The sequence below is a fragment of the Clytia hemisphaerica genome, unplaced genomic scaffold (genome assembly GCF_902728285.1).
Source record: "Clytia hemisphaerica strain Z4C2 unplaced genomic scaffold, Clytia hemisphaerica genome assembly, whole genome shotgun sequence".
Taxonomy (NCBI): Eukaryota; Metazoa; Cnidaria; class Hydrozoa; order Leptothecata; family Clytiidae; genus Clytia; species Clytia hemisphaerica.
Genome location: NW_027103793.1, coordinates 234,063 through 253,684, shown reverse-complemented (window position 1 = coordinate 253,684; position 19,622 = coordinate 234,063). Strand labels below are relative to the sequence as shown.

The following is a 19,622-nucleotide window of genomic DNA, read 5'->3' as shown; positions in this document are numbered from 1 at the left end:
CAGTCTGATCGTGCGTTGTGACTGAAGCAGCCTGATTGTGTGTTGTGACTGTAACATCAGTCTGATTGTGTGTTGTGACTGTAACATCAGTCTGATTGTGTGCTGTGGCTGTAGCAGCAGTTTGATTGTGTGTTGTAGCTGTAGCATCAGTCTGAGTGTTGCGTGTGATATTTTTGTCTATTTCAATTTCATCAAGTCTAAATTCGATAAGCCATGGTTTGTTGGTACTTTAATGGGATAAATTTTCGCGGGGATTAAATTTCGCGGTTGAGCTCATCCGCGAAATTTTAAGATTTCGCGGGGATTAATTTTCGCGGATGGCACTATTGGGGGGCATTATTTTCTCAATTTTGTGACTTTTACTGTCAAATCATGCATATTGGTTGTTGAAATACACATTATTTGCGCCTCTTTGACGCAAGTAACCATTCAAATAGTATCTATTTGACATATTTTGAGTTTTGTTTAGAAATATTTCGCGGATGGGCCTTTTTCAAATTTCCAATGGGACTTATTTTCGCGGATGACACCCAAATCCGCGAAATCCGCGAAAATTAATCCCCGCGAAAATTTATCCCATTAAAGTAGACGTGCCTGAATAAGTATCTTGAACATTCATGATGTCAAAGAATTTATCAATCATTCTGATGAATTTTTCAAGCTCCTTAGTGGTGCTAAATCCTTGTTTCTTTAAAGCATTTGCCATGCTGGTGCTGAGTACCTGAAAAGAGAACATAAAAAAAGCTCACAATTATAAGTATTGAAAGAAAATTAACAAATAACTAAAATAAGACCAGAATAAAGGGTCCAACAGGGAGGGGAGGTCAGTGCAAAACTTTTCAGCAAATTTCTTTTTGCAATTTTTTGGACACCATAATTTTCAAATTTTCAAAATCTTTCTCTGAAAATGGCAAAAATGTGCAAACTTAAAAATAAATGTAGTAAAAAATAGGCACCTGAGCAGCAAGATTAACTCTCATGCGTGTTCGAGGACCAAGTCGAATGTGATCATTAGTTAATCGTGGTAGTCTCCGCAAACCAGGTGACAGGGAATTCTTATTAAGATCAAGCTCATAGACAAAACGAATCTGATTCCATGATAAATGCTGGCCATTGACCTGAAATGCAAAATACAATAACTCATCTTGAGATCTTCTTGATCTGACAAAGGAGTGGACTTTCAAGCCAATAGCTTCAGTTACATGCGTTGCCTCCCAGATAATTGTGAAAAGCTGTTCAGAATCAACACTGTTAGTTGGGTAAAGACCAATTGGCAGGTTGAAATGCTTAAAGTAACCTCTGATCATGATGAAAAGCATGTGTGTTGCTAGGGGTTTTTCTTTTAGAGCACCATCCAAACTTCTCTCCAAAACATATATCTCTTCACTAATCTGACCAAGCTCTGTGAATCCAACCAGTTGTCCAGTATTTCGACTAAAAACAAGACCTGATTTGATTTTCATTTCGTCAAAAAAGATTCCACAGCTTCGTTCGAAAGGTTTAAGTTCTGAAACCTTTAAATCAGTTGCATGTTTACGAATGATATCTGGGTTGTATAGGACGATCTGATATCAGTAAAACCAGTATACAGATTCAAAGTAGATTAACATGGTAGTTGCAAAAATCCACTACTCCGTAGTTGTTCGTATGTACCTGAAAAAAAGTAAAATGATTAAATTATTTGCCTGGTTTGGTCTGGTATCTAACCCTACTTGTAGATCTGGAGGGGGAAATTTGGGTAATTTTTGAAACTTTTTTCTCCAGTGCTCCAAAACTTATTATTATTAGTTGCCCATAGAATTTTCCTTCTTTAAAAGTATTCCTAAAATCATATTACTGTAGCATCATAAAATATAAAATTTGGTTAACAATTTTTTTCCACTCACCCAAGGTATCTGGATAGTCAGGGGTATAATAATTGAAAAATCGTAAACACCATAAAACTTGAAATGGTCGTATAAAAATGAGAAACTAACTTTGAGAGTCTGGGCTGGAATTCAATCAGTGACAGACTATAGTCGATTTCAAGATGGTGTCTGGCAGTTGGCCGATAAGTTTTGACATTTTGGGCCACAGAGGTCCAATTTGCTTATAAAATAGGTTTTGAAGTTTTAAGTTTCTTGTATATTGGCTACCCCAGAGTTTTGTACTATTTTGTGTCTAATTGTAGGGGGTCTATTAGCTAATAAGTGGAGGGGGTGGGTATTCTGGGAAAAAATCCACAAAATGGGGCAGGGTCACGAATGCAGAAAGATAGAAAATATAACCTAAAATACCTGAAAAAATAAGAACAGAAGGCTGAAAGTGCTAAAGGTTTTAAGAACAGCTTGAGCCTCTACTCAAATTTCATGGTTCTTATAAAAAAAAAGAAGAGTGTGAGTGGTGAGTGGGGGTGAAAAATCAGAAAAATTGCCAAGTGACCCCCCCCTACAATTAGGGACGAAGAAGTACATGGACACAAACAAGCTGCTAGACATTCTATATACCTTTTTTGTACTAATTTTAGCAGATTTGACAAAACTGTCAAATGTTCCAGACTTATTCAATTTTTTTCATTTCTAATCCAATTTTTCATAATTTTGGCCCTAAAAGGATGAGAAATCTTGAATTTTTTTAGAACTTTTGATGGTAGAGGAGATAAGCCCCTTTTAAAAGAAGCAGACCAACTTTCACTGGGTCAGTAACATATCAAATTGCATCAGATTTATAAAATTGCTCCGAATTGTGATTTAAAATATTTCAGTAAATATAATACCAAATAACAGATTTTCATATGTATACCTGGACTTCGTAGATATAGGCTCAAAGCCCAACGTATCATAACAGGATGCCATCTCATTGACGTCGATTTTTTCAGCTTTGATGCTTTCAATTGCTGTACCCAAAGCAGCTTCATGGGTGAGCCATCTGTAAATTCAAAATCAGGCTTAGATTCAACCATTTTATGCATAATTAATTCGGGTTATTTTAAAAAGCATGGTACTACCAATTGGGGTACTTGTTGGGGTACCACTTTCTCTCCTTAATTTTGTTAAATGACACTTAATTTCATTATAATATGGTGCTACAATCTTTCATTGATGATTTAATAAAGTTAGATTTAAGATTGTCACAAAACTTTTGTCACAATTGCCGTTTTCCGACACGAAGTGAAAATCTACTGCTTTTTAATTAAATCAGCCGCCATCTTGCTTTTCTCCTTTCCTACTTCAAAAATTTACAGACCAGAATAAGTAAGACCAGAATAAATTCAGTAACCAAACCAAACAGTATTCCAATCCAGTAACCAACATCTTATTATAGCTTAAAATCAGGAGAATTGTAAGGTACTGGCTAGTAACATCTTGTTAATATCTTTTCTTTTTACATGTCAGAATGCTGACAAAAAATGACACTTTCTTGCAAAAATATTTAAAAAATATTGAAATATAATAATCGTAAGTCAAATTCCTCCAAAAAGATTTATTATAATGAAAGTGATGCTCATTGTACAAAAGGATACAAATTGACAGTCATTTTAGCCTTGGAAAATCTGTAGAGATGCTTTTAGAGCAAGAAAAGCAGTAACATTTTCTTTTGTCATTTTTATCACTAAATTGACACTTTCTACCAAAATTTTTGATGACATCATAAAATACAATAGTTCTAAGGTTGCCTTGATTAAGAATTACATATATACTCTTGTATTACATGTTATTATTACATGTATTAATTATATCACTCTACATTTATTTTTCAAAGCGTATGCTATTCTTTTTCACACGATTTAATTCTGGTCAGTAAATTAAATGGGTACCCCAATGAGTACCCCAATTGGTGCACCAATTGGGGTACCATGATTTTTAAAATAACCCCATAAATTCTGAAGTTGCCTGGTCTTTGATAAAAACACCATCTCTTTTCACCAACGTTTTAATCTTTTTTTCCAATCGTTTGATGCTCAACTTAAGTTTGGCATTCTCTTGAGAGACATCACTTAACCTTATTTTCAATTGTTTCTTGGACAGTGAAGAATGGGGTCTTTTCGGTTTAGGCTTGGTTGACGTTAATGATGGTCGTTTTTCAATTATCAACAGCGATTTTCTTGCTACTGAGCATTTCTCACATCGTTCACTTGTAGCAGGTCCAAAAATCAGCCCAGGACAATCCTTGTGACGTATGGTTTGCTGGAGCTTTTCAAATGGTGTAAAATCATTACACTCTAGCCGAGTGTTATCACGTTGGTCACTGTGACCTTCTTTACGTTTCTCTATAACCTTTGGAACATCATAATTTCCTTCACAGATCCGAAATTCCCCAACAGTTTGAAAAAAGATTTCCACAGTGTTAACGATGAGAGCTTTTGGTACATCAATATTTAAAGAGGCTATATCAATGTTTTGTTCAAAAATGGATATGGTCCATGAAAATTCACCCATCTTGTTTTTCTGCTGCTCAATAAATATTGTCAAGTGAACAAATGCAGGTGAAATAACTGATTCGTCTTTACCACCACAACGATCACATATACGTACAAATGTATGTTGTTTTAATTTTTCTGCATAAGAAAAGTTGAATTTTTTCCCAACTTCTATCATCTTTGCAAGAGTCAAAAATTCAATTGTGATTAATTTGAACTCACATGGCTCCATACCAGTAGCGGTCTGGCTTAATTTTCTTGGTGGTGCAAACTATGAAATTGGCGCCCCTGGTATTTTTGTCCTTATTTGCGCCCTCCAGCATTAAGTGAAATATTAAACTGTAAGAGCAGTGACTGGTTGAAAGTAACGCCCGGAATATCTGAGTTAACAAACTTTTATTTATACGAAGGTGGTGGTAATGATAACTTGATATCTATTTCCTTGTTATTTCCTGGTCTTACTTTACTCTCCATTAAAGATCAATGGTGGAAAGAGGCCCCAAAAATTCGAAAGTTGGCAGGAATAAGGGTTCTTTGTAATTATGGCGCCGCAGGCAAAAAATTTGGTGTAAGAAAGGTCAAACAGCTTAAAAGATATTTTAAAAAGGAGAAAATTACAGTTAGTCTGCATTGGACCACAAAAACCACAGCGAGCAGTTTCGATCAATCTCTCATTTTGGGGGCGAGCATCCTTTTTAACCCCTGGTGGATACACAACACTTCTCTTGCTTAGACTTTCCGCAATTCAATGTTGATAGTACTTTTGAAAAAATTCGTAAAAAAAAACGAAGCGCCGCAGGCGAAAAAAAATTTACATTGCACTTTATATAGAAGGCGCTAAAAACGTGTCAAAGGGTGCCAAATCGCCCAACCAAACATCAAAAAAAATTTGGGCGCCCCCTTGAAAAGCTTTTTTGGCGCCCCTCTCAAATCTTTCTGGGTGGTGCACTGCACACCCTGCACCCCCTGCCAGGCCGCCACTGCTCCATACTAAAACTGCAAACTTTGCAATCTGTGTCCGAATGATTTTCAAACATAGCTATATACTTTGCAGATGGTGGTGGATTGGATTTTCGATGTTAATTTTCCTCATTTTACGTACACATTTACTGCAAAGATTTGGTGGATGCAATTCTCTCATATCCATTCCAATATCATAATTAAAAAAAGATTGTATTTCTCCTTTGAATTTGTGTGCAGGTAAAACATTCTTGTAGCCATATCCTGTCTTTACTTTACCACAACAAAGTCTACGTGTCTCTTCAAGGTTTTTTATATGTTTTTCCATGTTTTTAAATCAACCCTAAACCAAATAATTCAACAAATAATTCATTAAACGACCATATACAAGCACAGGTGCGTTAGATTTGACTCGTGATGGTTTGATTGCAGGTTTATCATTACGCAACTGAATTTTCAAACCACGTGACTCTTTCAGGATTCTGCACGGCATTGGAGCAAACAACGTGATAATAAAAATTTCAAAAGATGCGACGTTGATGAAAGCAGAATTTCCTACATCTTTTCAAGATGGCGCTGGTAGAATTTTAATATTGCAAGGTGCAGTCAGAAAACTGCCAAGCCGCGTTGAGCCGCGACTCATACATTGCTATTTTTTACAAAAATTGAAAGAAGAATAGTTCAGTTTTATATATTTGGAAGGGCATTGCAAATGGGTCCATATATCTCAACAGCTCAAAGGTTCTGATGAAAAAAAATGCACTATTTTGATGAAATTTTCCTATAAAAGAGCTTTCTTATATTAAAATTTGAACTAAACAAGCCTATAGACCTACCCTCTTTACTCAATAAAAAGATTTAAAGTGCGGGAGCTAATAGCAGCAAAAATATTAAGGGAAAGGGTATCTGTCATCCGTCATTTTTAATATCCGGTACAACACAGATCTGACGCTATTATTATGTTCGCAAATAAATAATTAGAACTAGGTCATAGTTTGCACTAACTGCCACCGCTCTCATAAAGGTCATGTATTTAAAACAAAGCTTAACAAGACGATTTAAGGTCGAAAATTTCGCCAATTGTATGATGAGTTTTGAGATGAAATAAATGTCTTCGAATCTCCGAAAAAAAAAATAAAAAAAAAATAGATATACCTTTTTTAATTCATTAATTCTAATAATCATAGAATCTTTCGTAAATCTTTTCTAAAGAAGTACAAGCAATACATTGGAGAGACTGTCGATATTGAGTAAGTTACGGATTACGCATTTTGATTTTGACTGGTTGAAAAATTTTAAGTTCATAAATAAGAATTGAAACCTTAGCTTACAGTACAAGATTTGCAAAATCGCAACTAAAAGTTTCCTTATTTTAACAGAGTCTTGTAAAGTAGAAATAAATATAATCATCTTCTTTGCCATCCATTGTTTACTTTGTAAGAACTAATTACCGAAAGATATATTACCTTCAATAAAGAGTTATTGATTTGATTCTTATAAAGTAGATGCTTATAAGAAAAATAAATATGATCATCTTCTTCGCCATCCATTGTTTACTTTGTAAGAACTAATTACCGAAAGATATATTACCTTCAATGAAGAGTTATTGATTTGATTCTTATAAAGTAGATGCTTATAAGAAAAATAAATATGCTCATCTTCTTTGCCATCCATTGTTTACTTTGTAAGAACTAATTACCGAAAGAATAAAGTTATTGATTTGATTCTTATAAAGTAGATGCTTATAAGAAAAATAAATATGATCATCTTCTTCGCCATCCATTGTTTACTTTGTAAGAACTAATTACCGAAAGATATATTACCTTCAATAAAGAGTTATTGATTTGATTCTTATAAAGTAGATGCTTAAAAGGAAAATAAATATAATCATCTTCTTTGCCATCCATTGTTTACTTTGTAAGAACTAATTACCGAAAGATGTATTACCTTCAATAAAGAGTTATTGATTTGATTCTTATAAAGCAAATGCATATAAGAAAAATAAATATGCTCATCTCCTTCGCCATCCATTGTTTACTTTGTAAGAACTAATTACCGAAAGATATATTACCTTCAATAAAGAGTTATTGATTTGATTCTTATAAAGTAGATGCTTATAAGAAAAATAAACATGCTCATCTTCTTCGCCATCCATAGTTTACTTTGTAAGAACTAATTACCGAAAGATATACTACCTTCAATAAAGAGTTATTGATTTGATTCTTATAAAGTAGATGCTTATAAGAAAAATAAATATGATCATCTTCTTCGCCATCCATTGTTTACTTTGTAAGAACTAATTACCGAAAGTTAACAGTTAAATTGTCCAATTGTCTGGTATAGTTAAAGCAAGGAAAAGCGTCCGCCGCGCATGCTAAAAGGGAAAAGCTATGAAACTTTACCGGGAGGCCAACTTTACGGGATATCAATTAAGCCGGAACATACGATACTAACAAACGCAAACAAACAAAAAAAAAGGCGCGCGCAAAAATTCGAGATGCGTGTCCAATATCCTAGCGTGAAGCAATGACTGCCATCCTCGCTCGCCCTCAGGCTCGCTCCGGTGGCAACAATAGAAAAATTGGGCGCGGCCACTTTCCCGGCCTTCCAGTTCACTCTATCATTTCCCTGTTAGAGCAAATATACCCTTTGTTTTAGTTCTTTATCAGGATTTTAGTGCAAAAATTCTTTGGTTCAACGACGAAAATTGCATTGAAAACTGCTCTGGTTACAAGAAATGACTAAAATCTTCCTTTTCAAACCCAGTGTCAACACTGGTATCAAACAGTCAACAACTGGTATCGAAGTATTAAAGTCAAACGTTTCTAATAAACGCCCCTTTCCTAAAGGGGGTGATTATTCGAAGGGGGCGTTTAAAAGAAGGGGACGTTTATTCGAAGTAATACGGTATAACTGTTTTTCGACGGAAACATCGTCATCAGTTGGACTCAAAGTCCCGCAAGACGTCCATAAACTGCTTATAAGAGAAAGCCGCCATTTTGGTTTGTTGTCGAAAGACTGTTGATTCTGCACAAAACAAAGAAATGCTGACTCTGCAGAAATTTATATATATGATACTTCCGACCGTCGAGATAAGATACTTCCGACCGTTGAAAACTGCGAAAACAAAGTTTAAGATACTCCCAGTCGTCGAGATGGGATACTACCGGTCGCCGAGGTGGGATACTACCGGCCGTCGAGGTGGGATACTACCGCCCGAGGTGGGATACTACCGGCCGTCGAGGTGGGATACTACCGGCCGTCGAGGTGGGATACTACCGGCCGTCGAAGATGCTTCTTACCATTTACGGAAAAGAAAATCGCCTCGGCGTCTGCTTTGGACAGATCATTATTGCTAAACGGAAGATGAACGAACAAAAGCGAAGTCCCATGAATCGGTAAATCATTGATGCGGTTTTTATTAGTGTTATTGTCCTGGATACATATTTCCAAAAGATGCCTTCAGAAAACAATCAACACAGCAAAAGAACTTTTTGGTAAAACAGCTATGACAGAAATGATTGTACAGCCCCTAAATCTGAGTATCAAGAAAGAATCCAGAAAACAAAATGGATTGTAAAATGAAAGAAAATTAAGAAATATATAAAGTTGATTGTATTTTGCAGTGGAAGGAAAATTGGACATCTTGTTTTACAAATAGTGCAACAGTGCGTCCTACGCGAGTACTCTGTTTTGGCAGGAAAACAAAAAAGTAATAATAAACGAAGTCTCGAAATTTGTTTAGAATCATGTCCTTTATATTCACTTTTTGAGAGTATACATTTAAAAGTGCAAGAGGACGAGTGCACTTTTTTGGCAAGAAAACAAAAAAGTACAAATCAAAGAAGTCTCGAAATCTGTTTAGAATCATGTCCTTCATATTCACTTTTTGAGAGTATACATTTAGAGAAGCCTTATTATAGGAGCATTACAGGTTCCGGTTTAAACCATAAAATTGGCTGAAGTCAGCACAGGTAAACGTTGATCGGTGCAAACTGTGGAATTTCAAATAATAATTTAGTTTTATTAAACAAAAATAAAATTATGCAATAAAAAAGAAACAAAGGACACTCATAGAAGCAACTTGGTTGGATTTTCCAAATATGTTTTCAACAAACCTAACAAAGTGTGACCAATCTCTTCTGGTAAAACATTCCCATCCATGGTCAAACACACTACACCATTTTGTATTTTTGTGAGAGTTTGTGGATTCAATGACGTTTGACCACAACTGTATGAAATGTGAAGGATTTGGTATGGCTTTAGAATAGATGATAGCTGGATGACGTCACTTTTGGATATTCTGATGCCAATGTTTGGGGTGGTGGTTTGTTGATCATTCAAAGTATCCTACAATAGGCAATAATATTAAACAGATGGAATTCCTTTACTTAACAATCAATATCAAACGACTTTTTATGCCTTTTGAGCCACTAAAATTGTACTATTTTTGGAAAAAAAGCACTCCAGCAGACACTGCCCTTCCTTTTTAAAATAAGGCCCGATCTTTGATCTTAATCTTTTATTGAAATAATTAAAGTTGTGAATCGCAGTCGCCGTTTGCTAGTAAACTGTGTTCGGCCGTTTTTTAATCACATCCGTGGTTGCAGGAAACCTTTAAGATAAAAAGATTTCATACCTCCACAACTATTTGATGCATATCTTCCATGGTTTTACGAGACCAGTTGCTTTTAATTTTACAAGTCTGACCCTCAATGTCAAGTTCCACATCCAGACTTTCAAATTGTATACCAGCTTTTAGGATGCACTTAACTATCAGGTCAGTGAAGAGGATATCGAAAGCCTTGTCACTGTAACTTTCTTGAAACGAATCGCTAAATTTTATGAAAGGTTCAATATTGCATTTGCTTGTCATTGATAGATGAGGTGAATGAAATTTGCGATGGACATTATTCGATGCTTGTTCTTTGAGTTGGTCTGAAACTTGATGATCAATAAAGTTCTGTTCGTATGATTCTTTTACGGTTGTTTTTGTTGGTTGATCTGGTTTCATTTTCTGTGTATGTGAAACGTCTGAAAAGAAGAAGATAGAGGTACAAGTTTACATTATAAAGTAATCAGAAATATATTAGAGGAATTATAACATTTTATCAAAAGAATGAGCTGTCTACTAATAAAATTGATAATGTTTAGGCGAGGTTTGAGATCCAAGAAACCACAAAAGAAACATTAAAGTTTTAAAATTATCTTTTTCCCATCATTTTTAAAGAAAAGAAAGAACAACTTTCTCCTCTTTAGGCAGCGTTCGAGCACAAATTTTGAGAAATTATTTTCTGTATTCTGCTTTTTCAGCATAGAGACATTCCTTCTTATATAATACCTATATCTTTCACATTATTAGTGCTGCCTTTCAATCTGCAATCAGTGATATTTAATTCTACCATGAAAGCCAGTACATCTCCTTTTAAAACACGTCCTTGTGGCCCAGTACCATCCACATCAAAAAAGTTTAATCCATAAGTGTCTACTAAATGCTTGACAGATGGAGAGAGGGATGTCGTATGGCGTACATTGACTTTTGGAATTTCGTTTACAAAAGTGTGCTGTAAATCAGATGTGATAATCTCATTATCTTGCAATGATTGAGCTATTTGAGGTTCATATTGATTTGTTTCCAGCATGATTTCATCATCATCTTGTTCTAAAATGCAAACGATTCATTCAGATGTTTCACTCTTGTGTAATCATTATTAATAGGGTTTAGAACTTTTATTTTAGACCGAGGTCCAAATTGAAGTTTCTTGAAAACCATTATTTTCAAGCTGGATTTTAAAATGGCTAGATATAAGACACAGACAGTACATAAGTGCAACATAAATGGTGTGCAGACCTCACCCAAAATTTAATCAACGGTATGAAATAATTAACGATCAATGAGCAAAAACCTCTTGTTGGTACATATTTTGGGGATACACCCCTCAATAAAACATAATATTAACAATCAAAGCACTATCAACATCTAGCTGGACCATATTCAAGAAAATATAAAAATCACACAAAGAATAATTTCATGATACACAAAAGAGAATAATGCTTTTTCATGCAAAAGTCATGATTATTACTTCTCTCATTTGACCGAAATTCAATCCCACAATCCTCCTTTTCGTCTTAATTCAAAAGTCGTGAAAGTTATTACTTGTTCTTTGTAATTGAGTGTAATTTGCGTGCAAGCGTAATAAACACAAAGGGTGATGGGATTGAATTTCAGACAAACATAAAAATCAATATCTATTTTTAGATTCGCGACGGTATGCTATTAGGTATGCTATTAGGTATTACCTTTTTGGGGTTCGATCTCTTCGAAAAATTCATCAAAATTTACAAGGCTGAGAGCAACCTGTTCTAATGATTCATCTGGTGCATATTCTTCTTGTTCTTTCTTCTTCCATGTTCTAAAAAAATCTTTTAAATATGAGATTTGAACTTGATCTTTAACAGAATTCAATAATTGCCCTTAATAAAGCACATCTTGCTCAATATGGTGACATCAAGATACAAGAGAATTTTTTCTCCCTTACACATTTGAATAAGTGCAAAATAAAGAAGCCATGCTGAAAAGAGAATAATTTTCATTTCTAGAACATTGCACTGTAAATTGGTCTAATGTCAACATCCGTTATCTAATTCTGACCCTTCTTTAAAGATAGAATAATAGGATGGTCAGAATCACTTATTGAAGAAATGCTAAACAAAGAAAAGATTTGAAATTAGTGATTCTGACCTTCCTATAATTCCCACAGCTTTAAAAGAGAGTGTCTAGGATGAGATGAGGGTTGTCAATATTAAATCAACTCACATTAAGGTCTTTATGTCAGCTATGGGATATACCCTAACTGACACAAAAAATGTTTCCTGCCTTAATTCTTACGTCATTATGCCAGAGCCCTCCAATTTGTTTTAACCAGTGGACACCACGAGGAGGAGAGGGTTGACTTTTGAGTGAGAGGCTTTTTGAGACGCCAGACCTTTGTACCCTCCATATGTACTCTAAGACAGGTCTATTCACTCAACTTGACCACCAAAAGACAAACAGGTTTTTATAAGAAACAGTCATGAATTGAGAAGTGATTTTATTTAAATTTCGATTTTTGCTTGATCCAGACACCAGCATTAATTGCAGAGGAATTTTCAATACCAGCAGTTTGCACCAAAACTACACATCAAAGTTTTGGCTCTTTCATTAAGAAAGAAGATAAAGCTTTAAGTTATTTCACTAAAGAGATTTGTGCGAAACAGCTTCCCTGGATGTAAAAAATGTTGATAAGAATTTAATCAATCCAAATTTTTCTCTAAAATTCTACAAAAGTACCGGGTGCGCCACAAAAAAGTTTCTCTCTTTGAAACTGATTTTTTCAAAATCGAAAATTTTTAAAAGAATCATTCCTATTCCATTGGAAAGAAGAAAGATAAACTTAAATTTTGAGGTGTAATTTAATAAATTCACTTCATTAGATCAAAAGTTATGCTCAATTGAAAAACAAAGTTACTTTCAGAAAGTGCCCGAAAACGTTAAAAATCGACCTATCAAAGTTTTATTTTAAAACTAGCAATCGCAATAGGCTTTACGTGATTAAGAACATTTTTCAGTAATCAAAAACATAAATTTTGAAACTAATGGGTCAAAAGGGTTTAGAGTCTTCATCAAAATCATTTTAATTTACTTTTACCGAGATTTTCTTCAGATTTTCTTCAGATTTTTGGTTGTAGACTGGATAAAGTCTATGAAGGCTGGATGTACCTCGAAACCAATATTTGATGTATTTTTCTGAATTTTACAAGATCTTTTGGCTTTTTTCGACAAATTTTCTTCCTTTTCATGTACTTCAATCATCCTTTATATAACAAAAGGTCATTTAGACAACTAATTATAATTTTTGATGACTAAAACGAAATTACTGATGCATCATGTAATTATGCTTCTTTTTGATTTGATAGGTCAATTTTTAACGTTTTTGAGCACATTCAGAAAGTAAATTCTTTATTCGATTGAGCATAACTTTCGATCTAATGAACCAAATTTAATAAATGATCCATCAAAATTTAAGTTTATCTTTCTTCTTTCCAATGGGATAGGAATGGTTCTTTTAGAATTTTTAGATTTCGAGAAAATTAGTTTTAAAGAGAGAAACTTTTTTGTGGCGCACCCGGTATTAAAATTAGAATATCAAAAATGTTTATTGCCTTTCGACTTTTGGTTCGTCTGTTTTTAACAAAACTATTGGGTTTGTAGCTCCTTCCTTCACTAACCATGTGTTACAATCAAACTTGAAATTTCGACCTCTGTTGTCAGTGATATTTACCTAAAGAAAATGAAAATTTTACTGCTTGATAAAAGCTTGTTGCCATATTTGAGTTAAGAAATCGAAGTAGAAACTCACCAACCCAAATACAACTTTGTTTGGTGATGAACACTTTAAAAGCAATATTATCTTTCCATACCTTATTTAAAAGCCAAGCAGGACCTAGACCAGTGTTATCATGTCTTACAATAACTTTCTTCAGTATTCCAATGTCCTCGTCAAGAGAAATTTGATAATGGTTTGTCCTGAAATGCATTTTAATCAACTCATTAAAAAATCAACTTTGAAGACATCAATGATATAAATCTATTGAAGAGTTCCTGCTGTTGAGGAACAATAGTTCCTCATGTTGAGGAACAATAGTCTTTGATTTTAAAATTCTAGATGTATACGTGAGAGAGAGGCAAAGTAATTCAAATCATACTCACATTCCCTTCTCAAGTTCAGACTTTTTAGTTTGAATGGACAGTTCATCTGAGGACCCACGTTCACCAATCAGTCTAATAAAAATGTTTGCATCCGTCCCAGCTCCGAAAGCTTTGCCAGTTGTTAACGAAACATCGTAAATGTAAGAAACTGTATAGAAGAAGAAGAATGTGAAGTTGCAATGTCAATCTTAGTGACAGAATAACCTGATAACAGGTGGTCATAATTTTTTCATATCAACAGTAAACCTCTGAATGCATTTGAAAATAAACCATCTGAGGAAAATAGTCACTTTATAACAATCATATTGTTACGTGCCTTTTAATGTCAAAAATTGAACTTTTTCCAGTATTTCTATATAAAAAACAAAGTAAGATAAAAATTATAAAGTTGATCAAATTGATCTATCATCAGGTTGTCATTGTCACAATTTTTTGGAGTCATTACCTAATGTTTAATAAAGTCAAACTGGATTTGTTGTTTTTACAATTTTTAAATGGTAGCTTTAGCTGTGGCAGATCATTGCAATGAAATTTGTTTGAAAGTTTTACATGTTTGACAGAAAATATCTTGTTTGATTGTCAAAGAATGATATTGCTGTTATTATTTTGTTATAGTACGGTCTAATTGTGTAAAAATTGTGCACAAAGGCGTACAAGCATGAGACTTTGCACAATTGTAGTTTAGGGGTTAAAAATGGATTTAAATCTCAGACCCAACAAATTGGCACCTGTTTGTGTATTTTACATACCAGAACAGGTTCCCAGGCTAAATTGAATTTCTTTTTCTCCAAAGTATGTCATGTTACATACCGTTGGAAAGCACTTTTCATGCTCGTTTAGAAAAACATTACAACCCATATCTGAAAATGAAGCCAAAAAAAGTTATTGAGGAAGGTTTTTTAAAAAATGACGTAATTGCTGACATCAGCAAAAATTCAAGGACCACCCGAAAAAGTTTATTCCTATCAAATTAAATATGACCTGTATTTCGTAGTCAGTTTTAGTGCAGTGGTAGAGCAACTGGCTATGGTGCAAAAGGTTGTGAGTACTTGATGCCTTTCCGCTTGATATTCAGCAATTATGAGAAGGATCAAAGGTAAGTGGAGCAATCCAGGAGGAAAGAGTGGGACCCTCCCCTAACTTCTGGTATGTAGCTATCAAAAGAGGAGCCTTTGGGTTGCCTCTGACTGCAGTCGCAGACTTACTTACGAGGGGGAGAAAATGCCTACTTCGCAACATTAAAAAGAACTTAACAAATTTCACAATCCACAACCCTGACCAAAAGTGACTGTACCACCCCTACGTATTCATTCCTGTTTGCGTATTGCGTATAATGACGATTAACCGTTTTATAAATACGCGTGTGTGTTAACTTTGTTTTGAGAAAATGAAACAATAGATGCGAAGTAGACATTTTCTCTATGTGTTACTATACTGCTTAATATTTTAATCTCCAAAACCAATTCAATTATCTTTGGAATACTCGTTTAGGAGAATGTAACCTGAGATCAGATTGTGAATGTTTTATGCACACCACGCTATAAAGCTCTAAAGGGATGTGTAAAAACATAACAATCTGACAAATATGTAATCTCGAAATTGTAAAGACTGCATTCGTCTAAAAGGACTAGGAACGACAACAAAGTTGTGTGATTGTGTTTATGAATAGGGCGCCATATCAGTTTTTAACTTTCCAGCGCACAACAAGATTCTTGTTGTATAATTTTCAACCGGAGGACTATTTTCCTCGGATGTATAATTTTCAAGCGCCTTCAGAGGTTTACCGTAGGTTGTGTTGTAAAATCATGATGTTACCATTAACAAAAATTTATGTTTGAGTAATTAGTTATTCAACTATTGATTAGTGTATTGCGTGAATGCCTACGTGTGTTTCTTGTTTGGGAGAGTGGGAGTACTGTCAACTGCTCTAACTTGGGACTATCTGACAAAACATGGGACGGCAATTCGGCCACCATTTCACCGAACCTCCAAAGTCATTTGATTTGAATTAATGAACGGCATATTAAAAAATACACGATTTCTCTTTTGCACCGAGTAGGCTTTTAAATCGAAAAATTAAAAAAATCTGTAGCGGAACACACGCAAGTGTATGGAACGAAGAAGAACAAATTAGTGGCAAAACATTGGAGCGTTTGACGTCACTTGCGCTGCAAGTTACACACTCGTTATTATTTAATCCCATCTAGCAATAGGTGGTTAGGTGCGGGCATTTTCTAATTCTCTAATCGACGTCCGGTCATTTTGAATGAAAACAAAAAGTTAAAAAGGGCGCGCTATCAGAAAGTGTGGTTGATAAACTTGGTGGAAGTTGTATCAAAACAAATTTGTTGTCAAAGAGATTTAACAGTTAGTGAAAAAACAGGCCAGATATCAACAGTTCAATGTTTCAACCAATCATCCCAAGTTAGAACAGTTAATTATATTATTAATTAGAAGTACTTCCACATGCATTTTGATACATTCAATGCGCAAGCAAAATTTATGGAAAAAGCTGACTCAGCAGAGACAAGAAAAACAAATGAAAATGAAAACAAATTTATTTATGAATAAATTGGCTGTTCACTGGAAGTTTCAATTGGTGACCATTCGAAAGCTCTCAAAAAACTATATAGAAGACTTCTGCATGAATTATTTTGAGTTAGGTAATGAAATCGGCTATACCCGTTCAAAAGTCTTCTATATAGTTTTTTTGAGAGCTTTCGAATGGTATACATGATATTGTCTGTTTGAACGAGTTTGAAATTTTCAAAAATTTTTGACTTTAGGGTTTTGCCTGGGGAAAAAAGAAATTGCCCAAAAAAGGGATGTTCCACCAGTGCGATTTTAGGGGATTTTTACCTGAGGCATAATCATCCTATAGAGAAGGTCTGGAGAAAGTTTCAGCTATAGATATTATTTTTTTCCTACAAACAGCCTGTACTTTTGTAAAACGACCACATACATGGCCCAGTCAGTTAGGGAAGCCATCCAAGATCCTACGATCGTATCAGCCAGCAAAAATTAAATGACACTTGTAAACTTAAGTTTCTTACCACTCCCCAAAGCCAAAGACCAAGACAAATTATCTTTCTTAATGAGGGCGTTCGGAATTGCAGAAAGATAAAGGCACCTGCTGCCAAAACAGCCAATATCATTTTTGAGTTTATTGCTCGGTAGTTACACCATAGACCTTTTCGCCTTTCCATCCGCCATCTTGAATTGTACTGTATGCAAAAATAGAGGAACGAAAAAGCCGTGGTTGGATTTAGTTGGAAAATATGCAAAACATATGCAAGTTTACACAAAGATTAAAAAGACAACAAAGCATCTTATAAAGAAATATTATCATCATTAGAACATTAAAAGATGGAATTTCTTAATCCAAAAAGAAATGTTTACAGAACAACAAAAGCCTTTTAGAAATTTGTTCTTAAAGACATTGCGTATTCTGTTTTCCTGCCATTAAAAAATTCCACCAAGACGGAGTACACACATCAAACTTTAAAAACACGCAAACAGAAAGCAGTGATTATGACGTCACACATTCAGAGGGTTCAGATCAATGTTTTGATTTGATCGTCTGACGGTTCTATTCCCAGGTGAATAATTTACTGTCAGCCGAATAAGGATATTTCTGTACCTTCGCCGGTGATTTTTCAGCTTGAGTTTATGTCTGTTATGGTTTTTGAAGTGCTTGTTCTAAGAGATGAGCGAATTTGATTATTTCTAGTTTTCAAAAGAAGCAAATTTAATCTTTCTTCTACAACAGCAAGATTACACTTTAATATAATGCCAATTATGCATGTAAGTTTTATATTAATGCTTTCTTTTTTCATATGTTTTGCATACTTTCTAAGGGAATTTCACCACAGCAATTCTGCCACCATAATTTTTGCATACAATTCAATATGGCGGATGGAAAGGCGAAAAGGTCTACGCACTCCACCAAAAAGCAAAAGCGCTGACAGCATTTTATGGTTATAAGAATATCTTATGTGCTTAATTCTATTTGAGTTTGAGTACTTCACATTGCTGGATAATTTTGTTAAAAAACGTTTGCTCTATCGTTGTTGAAAGTTTGAGAATTTGACAGGTCATTAATTTGAGGGCTATGCATCATGTTAGCCTCCATGTTTTAGAGCTTGTTAAAAAATGGGCGCTAAGTAAAAACCATTGGCCATTTCCATCTAACTAAGCAAAAGGTGTCCCTCATACATCTAGAAAAAACCTTTCCAATCTTCAGCCTACTATCCTAGAAAAACCAGCGGAAAAATCCCAGTCGAAAGTCATTTGGTATCGGGGGAATTGAATCTTAACTTTGCCCTGGATTAATTCACATTGATTCTCACCATATCTGACATTTCCAAATGTTTTCATTAAGCCATGCCATTTTCTGCTGTTCTTCAGACAAGCTGTACATAATGTAGATGACATCTCTGCAAATTAACTTTAGTTTCCCAGTTGAAAGCAATCAGTGGACTGAAGACTAAATGGAGTAAACAGACGTAAACAGTCCAGCTCACCCAGGTCCGTCTGTTTCGAGTGGAAAGAGTTATATCGGATCACCCAAAGTTACCTTCATTTTTTTATTTTTCATTTTTTTATTTTTTTATCCACGGATCGCTGATAGTCACCTTTCCGGGGGTTTTGTTGTTTGGAATTGATTAACTAACAGTTAGGTAGGGTCAGGGTTGCTAGTAACGGCTTGTCACTGTGCCGGGTGCATACTCGGTGCCTTGGGCCCCGCAGGGTTGCTAGTAACGGCTCGAATTTCAGTCAGGTTTAAAAGAGGGGTACTTTTACCCATATTATAATAACATTACCCCCGTCTTTTGCCAGTTCGGTATAATATGTTATGAATTGCTTGATTCTGTTGTGCGGCGATGGCTCAACTGATAGAGCGCTGGCTTCCGAATCAGAAGGTCTTTCTTTGGTGGTGGTTCGAATCCCACTCGGTGCGAAAATTAGGTTGGTCGAAATTGATGGACAAATGATTGACAGGTATGAAAACTCAGTCAGAAATGAGAAACTAAGTCTCAGAAACTCAGACAGTCAGAAAAGAGAAAGACAGGATCAGAGATAAGAAAATAAAATAAAAACATGAAGGTAGTTTAGGCGATCCGATGTAGCTCTTTCCGTTTCGAGTCTGCAATCTACTTTGAAGATTGTTTTTTAGACAAACTTTCACTTTCATCACATATGTGGGACATGGCGGTATTTGGGCGGAGAATATGGGCGCAGCGGTTAAATACGATCCCATCCCAGATGAGCGCCGATCTTGCCCAAGCGAAAGGAGCCTCGAATTGGCTGACTGCTCTACCCCTTCAAAATGAGAACTTTACGTTGACCAAAAGAGAATTTTACGATGTCTGCAATTCTACAATTCGATACCGCTGGAAATTAAAACACCTACCAACCCATTGTGCATGCGCTAGGGTATTTAATGCCTACGCTCAGCGGTACTCTAGGAAGAGCCTCGAAAGCGAGTGTGATAAATTGCGTGGGTTGCGTGCC

At 35.0% G+C, this 19,622-nt stretch overlaps 2 protein-coding genes across 3 annotated transcripts; both read right to left on the bottom strand.

The window, feature by feature from the left end:
- Positions 1-516: 516 nt before the first annotated feature.
- Positions 517-2,907, bottom strand: LOC136806266 (uncharacterized). Of its 2 annotated transcripts, XR_010846544.1 has the most exons (4): positions 2,782-2,907; positions 1,298-1,653; positions 957-1,118; positions 595-721 (listed from the first exon to the last, which is right to left on the bottom strand). XR_010846544.1 is itself a non-coding variant. In XM_067062822.1 (2 exons), the coding sequence occupies exons 1-2, from the start codon at positions 1,461-1,463 to the stop codon at positions 572-574; spliced, it is 657 nt and encodes a 218-aa protein (XP_066918923.1). In that variant the 5' UTR covers positions 1,464-1,540; the 3' UTR covers positions 517-571. The 2 variants fall into 2 exon arrangements, 1 of the variants encoding a protein (XP_066918923.1); XM_067062822.1 differs by lacking the exon at positions 2,782-2,907 and having other exon boundaries at positions 517-721; positions 957-1,540.
- Positions 2,908-9,362: 6,455 nt separating this feature from the next.
- Positions 9,363-18,638, bottom strand: LOC136806265 (uncharacterized). The gene is made up of 8 exons (XM_067062821.1): positions 18,458-18,638; positions 14,109-14,256; positions 13,820-13,925; positions 13,562-13,680; positions 11,660-11,772; positions 10,701-11,021; positions 9,999-10,393; positions 9,363-9,709 (listed from the first exon to the last, which is right to left on the bottom strand). Exons 1-8 carry the CDS (start codon positions 18,540-18,542, stop codon positions 9,431-9,433), a joined length of 1,566 nt encoding a protein of 521 aa, XP_066918922.1. The 5' UTR covers positions 18,543-18,638; the 3' UTR covers positions 9,363-9,430.
- Positions 18,639-19,622: the final 984 nt, after the last annotated feature.

Excerpts from the sequence above, each read along its gene's own strand:
- LOC136806265 (XM_067062821.1), bottom strand. The coding sequence starts at position 18,542 with ATGTCATCTACATTATGTACAGCTTGTCTGAAGAACAGCAGAAAATGG. Across the intron at positions 13,681-13,819 it reads CTGCTTGGCTTTTAAATAAG|GTAAATATCACTGACAACAG; the intron begins GTATGGAAAGAT and ends CATTTTCTTTAG. Across the intron at positions 9,710-9,998 it reads TGCATCAAATAGTTGTGGAG|GATACTTTGAATGATCAACA; the intron begins GTATGAAATCTT and ends TGCCTATTGTAG.
- LOC136806266 (XM_067062822.1), bottom strand. The coding sequence starts at position 1,463 with ATGAAAATCAAATCAGGTCTTGTTTTTAGTCGAAATACTGGACAACTG. Across the intron at positions 722-956 it reads GAGTTAATCTTGCTGCTCAG|GTACTCAGCACCAGCATGGC; the intron begins GTGCCTATTTTT and ends TTCTCTTTTCAG.